This window comes from Trichechus manatus, unplaced genomic scaffold (genome assembly GCF_000243295.1).
Source record: "Trichechus manatus latirostris isolate Lorelei unplaced genomic scaffold, TriManLat1.0 scaffold00049, whole genome shotgun sequence".
Classification (NCBI taxonomy): Eukaryota; Metazoa; Chordata; class Mammalia; order Sirenia; family Trichechidae; genus Trichechus; species Trichechus manatus.
Genome location: NW_004443985.1, coordinates 4,018,024 through 4,026,511, shown reverse-complemented (window position 1 = coordinate 4,026,511; position 8,488 = coordinate 4,018,024). Strand labels below are relative to the sequence as shown.

The 8,488-nt window shown below is 41.5% G+C and overlaps 1 protein-coding gene across 1 annotated transcript in view; it reads left to right on the top strand.

The window, feature by feature from the left end:
* Positions 1-6,997, top strand: part of ARPP21 (cAMP regulated phosphoprotein 21) — a 139,281-nt gene extending 132,284 nt beyond the window's left edge. The window contains exons 15-16 of the mRNA XM_023732205.1: positions 2,008-2,156; positions 6,740-6,997. Of these exons, the coding sequence (XP_023587973.1) occupies positions 2,008-2,156; positions 6,740-6,997 (407 nt within the window). The remainder of the gene's footprint in view (positions 1-2,007; positions 2,157-6,739) is intronic.
* Positions 6,998-8,488: the final 1,491 nt, after the last annotated feature.

Genomic DNA, 8,488 nt, shown 5'->3' with positions numbered 1-8,488 from the left:
CTCTCAGGTCGGGCCTTCCAACCTGGCCGCTCCCAGCCTTGCTCTCTCAGGTCAGACCTTCCAACCTGGCTGCTCCCAGCCTTGCTTTCTCCGGTGTTTCAAACTCACTGCATCTTACTTTAATCTTGTTTGATTAATTGAACTCATTTCCTAACTCAATGACTATTTATTTGCAAGCTGAAGCTGTTTTTCCACATTATTTCTGACATGAGTAAAGGTATATTGTTTGTAGGTTTGTACACAAATGATAGCAAATTATTGTCTTCTGTAAGGATTTATTTATCATTTAGCTCTTTCTCAATATAAAGTTAAAACTCTCACATGCAAGATTAGTCCAAAGGACCACGACTACCACGGCCTCCACCAGACTGAGTCCAGCTCAACCAGATGGTACCTGGCTACCACCGCCGACTGCTCTGACAGGGATCACAGCAGAGGGTCACAGACAGAGCTGGAGAAAAATGTAGAACAAAATTCTAACTCACAAAAAAAGACCAGACTTACTGGTCTGACAGAGGCTGGAGAAACTGTGAGAGTATGGTCCCCAGACACCTTTTAACTCAGTACTGAAGTCACTCCTGAGGTTCACCCTTCAGCCAAAGATTAGACAGACCCATAAAACAAAACAAGGCTAAAGGGGCACACCAGGCCAAGGGCAAGGATGAGAAGGCAAGCGGGGCAGGAAAACTGGTAACAGGGAACCCAAGGTTGAGAAGGGGAGAGTGTTGACATGTCATGGGATTGGCAACCAATGTCACAAAACAATATGTGTATTAATTGTTTAATGAGAAAATAATTTGCTCTGTAAACCTTCATCTAACGTACAGTAAAAAAAAGAATTAAAAAGAAAACTCTCACATGCTTTCAAAATATAGGTTATTTTTTAACAATGTATATTAGTTTTTTTTTCCCCTTTTGTTTAAATTTAAAAGATCTGGTTGAAAAAATTAGCTAGTGTTTGCATTAAGAAAATCTAAATTTTTAAGAATTTTTCTCTCTCAGAGAGTTATGTTAAGGCAGTTCCACATATTCTCAGGTACTCAGCATGGTTAATAATATGAGCTCTGGAAGGACCTTATTTTACAGCATTAAGTGAATCTGTGTCATTTCTCTACCCCATGTCATTTTCACCTAAATCATGATTTTCTTCCCAGCAGCTGTAGGAATAGTTCATAGTCTTACTTTAAGAATGCATTTTGCATTGCGTGTAGTGTGGATTAAAATAATTACAATAAATAAATTCTGGTTTACTTAAAAAAGAAAGGAAAGCAAGCCACCCAACTGACCCACGTAGCATGCACACAGATATTTTTTAAAAACGTTGTATTCTGTGATAGCTGTTAGATGTACATGGTGATTTATTGGAGTGTTTTACCATCATGTTCTCTTGGGAGCTATTGGTGAAATAGAATAAAAGCACACTATACCTTTCACTTGCTGTCTCCTTTAGTCTAAGGCAGTAGACAGTGAATTACTCAGAGTAGTAGCTCATTTTGTTCAGTAGGACATTAAAAAAAAAATAGAAACCATCCGTCATCAATAGGCTGTTTGGTGGTCTTTGTGTGGAATGAGGTAGTGCAGGAAGGTTGGAGAATAGGGGAACTAGTCAATTTAATTTAAAAAAAAAATGATAATCTGTAAACTCTCCAAATATAATCAAAACCAAAGAAAAAGTCAAATATTACAGGTTTAATTTATAGCAGGCAAAATGGTATCAATAGAGGCTTCTGTCAGTGTGATCTGAGGAATTTACTATTTTCGCAACATGCTCATTGGACAATTCTGCATAAGAGTGGAAATGACAGTGAATTTTTCGGAGCCATGATTTTCTGTCCACTCGTAAAAGTAAAATGCATTCATAGGAAATAACCAGTTGTGGATAGCATATTCCTGAGATGAAGACTGAGATGTCTGAAGGTTGCCTTGTGAACCAGTGCCCTTACGCCATGAAACATCATGTATGTTCTTCCTGGCTCAACCAGTTCAGAAGGTCGTTTTTCTTCCCAGGCTACCAGCCAGTCTTGTCTGGCCAACAGGGGTTCCAAGGCCTAATCGGAGTGCAGCAGGTGCCTCAGAGTCAGAACATGTTGAGCAACCAACAAGGAACTCCAGTGCAAAGCGTGATGGTCTCCTACCCAACACTGTCTTCTTATCAGGTGCTGGGAAAATTGTGGGTTATAAAATAGCACTTGCCAAAGTAAAGGGTATGGGTATGTGCCTGGGCTGGGTGGTTGGCTGGTTGGTGGGTCTCAATACAGCCACTGTCGATGGTTGACTTTGAATCAAGATTATAACAGAAAAGTAGAAAATGGGAGAGCTATGCTTCTATAGCTACTATGATTTTTGAATGTCCTGTTTAGTTTGTCTCCATATAAACTCCCCCCACCCCCCATGTGTCTGTCAGTTTGTTGTACTGTGCGGGCTTGCTTGTTGCTGTGATGTTGGAAGCTATGTCACCGGTATTCAGATACCCAGCAGGATCACCCATGGCAGACAGGTTTCAGCTGAGCTTCCAGACTAAGACAGACTAGGAAGAAGGACCCGGTGGTCTACTTCTGAAAAGAATTATCCAGTGAAAACCTTATGAATAGCAGCAGAACGCTGTCTGATACAGTGCCGGTAGATGAGCCCCCCGGGTTGGAAGGCACTCAAAAGACGACTGGAGAAGAGTTGCCTCTCAAAGTAGAGTCGACCTTGATGATATGGATGGAGTCAAGCTTTTGGGACCTTCATTTGCTGATGTGGCATAACTCAAAATGAGAAGAAACAGCTGCAAACATCCATTAATAATCAGAACGTGGAATGTACGAAGTATGAATCTAGGAAAATTGGAAATCATCAAAAATGAAATGGAATGCATAAACGTCAATATCCTAGGCATTAGTGAGCTGAAATGGACTGGTGTTGGCCATTTTGAATCAGACAGTCATATGGTCTACTATGCCAGGAAGGACAACTTGAAGAGGAATGGCGTTGCATTCATTGTCAAGAAGAACATTTCAAGATCTATCCTGAAGTACAACGCTGTCAGTAATAGGATAATATCCATATGTCTACAAGGAAGACCAGTTAATACGAATATTATTCAAATTTATGCACCAACCACTAAGGCCAAAGATGAAGAAACTGAAGATTTTTACCAGATTCTGCAGTCTGAAATTGACCTGTCATGCAATCAGGATGTATTGATAATTACTGGTGATTGGAATGCAAGAGTTGGAAATGAAGAAGGATCGGTAGTTGGAAAACATGGCCTTGATGATGGAAATGATGCCAGAGATCTCATGATAGAATTTTGCATGACCAACAACTTCATTGCAAATACCTTTTTTCACCAACATAAACACGACTACACACACGGACCTCGCCAGATGGAATACAGAGGGATCAAATTAACTACATCTGTGGAAAGAGACGATGGAAAAGCTCAATATCGTCAGTCAGAACAAGGCCAGAGGCCAACTGTGGAACAGACCATCAATTGCTCATATGCAAGTTCAAGTTGAAACCGAAGAAAATTAGAACAGGACCACAAGAGCCCAAGTATGACCTTGAGTATATCCCACCTGAATTTAGAGACCATCTCAAGAACAGATTTGGCGCGTTGAACACTAATGACCAAAGACCAGACAAGTTGTGGAATGACATCGAGAACATCATACGTGAAAAAAGCAAGAGGTCATTAAAAAGACAGGAAAGAAAGAAAAGACCAAAATGGATGTCAGAAGAGACTCTGAAACTTGCTCTTGAATGTCGAGTAGCTAAAGCAAAAGGAAGAAATGATGAATTAAAAGAACTGAACAGAAGATTTCAAAGGGTGGCTTGAGAAGACGAACTAAAGTATTGTAATGACATGTGCAAAGAGCTGGAAATAGAAAACCAAAAGAGAAGAACACGCTCGGCATTTCTCAAGCTGATAGAACTGAAGAAAAAATTCAAGCCGTTGCAAGAGTGAAGGATTCTATAAGGAAAGTATTAAAAGACTAAGGAAGCATCAAAAGAAGATGGAAGAAATACACAGAGTCATTATATCAGAAAAAATTGGTTGCAATTCATCCATTTCAAGAGGTAGCATATGATCAGAAACCAATAGTACTGAAGGAGGAAGTCCAAGCTGCACTGAAGTCATTGGCGGAAAACAAGGCTCCAGGAACTGATGGAATATCAGTTGAGATGTTTCAACAAACAGATGCAGCACTGGAAGTGCTCATTTGTCTATGCCAAGACATTTGGAAGACAGCTACCTGGCCAGCCGACTGGAGGACATCCATATTTATGCCTATTCCCAAGAAAGGTGATGCCACCGAATTCGGAAAGTATTGAACAATATCATTAATATCACACACAAGTAAAATTTTGGTGAAGATCATTCAAAAGTGGCTGCAGCAGTATATTGATAGGGAACTGGCAGAAATTCAGGCCAGATTCAGAAGAAGACATGGAACCAGGGATATCATTGCTGATGTCAGGTGGATCTTGGCTAAAAACACAGAATACCAGAAAGATGTTTACCTGTGTTTTGTTGACTATGCAAAGGTATTCGACTCTATGGATCATAACAAATTATGGATAACATTGCAAAGAATGGGAATTCCAAAACAGTTGTGCTCATGAGGAACCTGTACACAGATCAAGAGGCAGTTGTTCGGACAGAACAAGGGGATAAAGTCAGGAAAGGTGTGTGTCAGGGTTGTATCCGTTCACCATACCTATTCAATCTGTATCCTGAGCAAATAATCTGAGAAGCTGGACTATATGAAGAAGAACAAGGCATCAGGATTGGAGGAAGACTCATTAACAACCTGCATTATACAGATGGCACAACCTTGCTTGCTGAAAGTGAAGAGGACTTGAAGCACTTACTGATGAAGATCAAAGACCACAGCCTTACACATCAACATAAGGAAAACAAAAATCCTCACAACTGGACAAATAAGCAACATCATGATAAACGGAGAAAAGACTGAAGTTGTCAAGGATTTCATTTTATTTGGATCCACAATCAACACCCATGGAAGCAGCAGTCAAGAAATCAAAAGACGCATTGCATTGGGCAAGTCTGGTGCAAAAGACCTCCTTAAAGTGTCGAAAAGCAAAGATAATCACCTTGAAGACTAAGATGCGCCTGACCCATGCCATGGTATTTTCAATCGCCTCATATGCTTGGGAAAGCTGGAAGACCAAAGAGGAATTGATGCCTCTGAATTGTGGTGTTAGCAAAGAATATTGAATATACCATGGACTGTCAAAGGAACAAATAAATCTGTCTTGGAAGAAGTACAACCAGAATGCTCCTTAGAAGCAAGGATGGAGAGACTACGTCTTACATACTTTGAACATGTCAGGAGGGACCAGTCCCTGGAGAAGGACATCATGCATGATAAAGTAGAGGGTCAGCGAAAAAGAGGAAGACCCTCAATGGATGGATTGACACAGTGGCTGCAGCAATGAGCTCAAGCATAACAACGATTGTGAGCACGGCGCAGGACCGGGCAGTGTTTCGTTTTGTGATGCACAGGGTCGCTATGAGTTGTAACCGACTTGACGGCACCTACCAACAACAACAACATATAAACTTCGTATTCATGGAAGAAAATTCTTCAGTCTAAACTTATACCCATGAGGACCTTTGGGCATGCTGTTGATATTTTGCTTGTTGGTGGAAAGACCCTCATGAGAAACTCCCCTACAGGGGTACATTTTTGTACACTCTCAAAGAAACTTTGTTTTACTGTAATTTTCAGTTATAAGAGTTTTTTTTTTTTTTTTTTAAGTGGCATCTCAGATTTATTTAAAGGGTCTTTATGGGGATTAACAATTGCATTTTCCAACATTAAATCCAAGTTGAGTGTTTAGAAAGTGTTATGCACCTTTTTGCAATTTGTATCCAGGAACACTGTGGAGTGGAAGTGAAGGGTTAGTGAAATGCTTTTATCATTAAATTTAGTTGTACCAGGTACTTCTGACCCTAAAAAATCTGCCATAGGTCCTCTTAGACCCTGATCTATCCTTATTCACATTATATCAGTTTCTACCTTGAGCTCCCAATCAGACGTTCTCTAAAAGCTCCAGATGTGAACAAATATTGGTGAATGCCTGGAACAGAAGACCCTCTTACAATGGAAGGCTACAGGTCCCCTTGTTTGTGTAAAACCAGAATGGGAGCATGATTTTCAAAACTGAGAGAAACCCAGAGTGGGAGATCTAGACTGCAGACCCTGGAGGGTATCAAGAGAGAGGAGGGAAGGAAGCTAAGCTAACACCTTCTGAGTAGCTACTGCATTTCAGGCATTGTACCAAAACCAAAAAATCAAACTGACTGCTGTCGAGTCAATTCCGACTCATAGTGACCCTGTAAGGACAGAGTAGAACTGCCCCCATAGGGTTTCCAGGGAGCGCCTTGTGGATTCGAACTGCTGACCTTTTGGGTAGCAGCCATAGCTCGCTGTAGTTCTTAACCACTGCACCACCAGGGCTCCAGGCATTGTACCAGCCACTGTGAGTTATCTCTGTGACACTTTCAACAGTATTTGCAATTTCGTGTCATTATCCAAAAAGTCTAGATGAGAAGTTAAGTGACTTTCCCAATGTGAAACAGCTGATACACGGCATGGTTGGGATTGGTGGCCTGTTAGATCTAACTCGAAAGCTTGCAGGGTTTTTCATGACATCACAGTGGCTCATGGTGCACCCAAACATAGCCCCTTCATGCAGGGTTCTCTCTTGTGTTTTCCTACAGGTGCCAATGACCCAGGGTTCTCAAGGACTACCCCAGCAGTCATACCAACAGCCAATCATGCTACCTACCCAGGCAGGTCAGGGGTCACTCCCGGCCACTGCAGTGCCTGTTTACTGTAACGTCACACCGCCGACCCCTCAGAACAACCTGCGGTTGATCGGCCCCCACTGCCCCTCCAGCACTGTCCCCGTGATGTCGGCTAGCTGCAGGGCAAACTGTGCCAGTATGAGCAATGCCGGATGGCAGGTCAAATTCTGAGAGCTCGGGATGTGGTCCGTTTCTTCAGATGCTACTCATGGCCTTTAAGGGAAGAGGAGCGATTTGAAAACTGGCTGAGGACTCAAGTATTCTCTCAACGCTCAAAGGGTTGCTGCTGGTATTCTAAAAAAACAGACTAATACACACGTTAGCTGGTTCATGGTGCATATTTCTATCATGTCTGCTAGGTATGCCTTGAGAGCTTAGCTAGTGACATGAATTCATCAAGGTAAGATTTTTTCCTACCACTAAATACCACTGTGTAGACTCTACTCTCCCTAATTTGGATTAGTTTTGTACTTTGTGTTTAGTTTGTGATGCTAAGAAGTATTTAAAAATTATATGCCGAAATCACATTCTACCAAAGCTGTAATGGGAAAAGAAAAGAATTGATGAATGGAACGAATAATTTATATACACTATAGAGTTTTCTTTTTTAATGGATATATACTGTATTGTAGTGTTTCATCAAAATAAAACTATTTGACCTTAGGGAGGAAGGTCATTTTTTACCACCAATTTGGTTCCCTCTCTCTTCCCATGTGTGTTTCATTGCGTGTGTTGTTATCTTCTTTGAGCACTGTTTCATGAATACTGCATAGAAAAGGTCTTCCAGATACTTGCAAGTGGACTGGCATCATGTTGGGCATGTCATAGGCATACAATAGCCAACTGTGGTATTTAATCATAATACTACAAAGGTCCAAGAGATATGATGACATCCATCCACGCGTTCATTGAGCTCACATTTTTTAAATGTATACTTTGCTTTTCATTTTAGGACAACTGAACGCATGTAGCTATCCCTCAAGGAGCCCTGGTGGAGCAATGGTTAAGCACTTGGCTGCTAACTGAAAGGTTGGCAGTTCGAGCCCACCCAATGGCTTTCTGGGAGAAAAGACCTGGCGATCTACTCCCAAAAAGATTACAGCCTAGAAAACCCTCTGGGGCAGTTGTCCTCTGTCACCTGAGGTAGCTGTGAGTCAGAATCGACTCAGTGGCACCCAACAACAAAACACCCAGCCTTCGTTGCTTGAGGATTCATCCTGAGAAATGTTCATTCTCACCACTTCTAGCATGTCTTGTTTTAGTTAGCTACTGTGTATGTGGTAGGCAGAATAAACGCTATGGAATAGTTCTAGTCAGTCACATGGGGTCACTATGAGTTGAAAATGGACTCGACAGCACCTAGCAGCAACAACTGCAGCTGTCGTTCACCAGCTAGGAATCTCTGAGCGCCGTTGGTAACACCAGCCCTGTTCCAAACCCTGTGCCACGTTCACTCAAGTTCTACCGTGTACCTGGAAACTAACATAGCTTTCTTCAGAGGGAATATAAAAGAGGAACAGTCTAATTTCACCAGTTACCTTGGGTCATACAATATAAAGTATCACTAGGACTGACATGAGTCTCAGAATAACTCAAAAGTGCTGCTGTTTGTCCTACTAACTTAAAACAAGGCAAAGTATAGCAATGATGTAGTCACAAAGA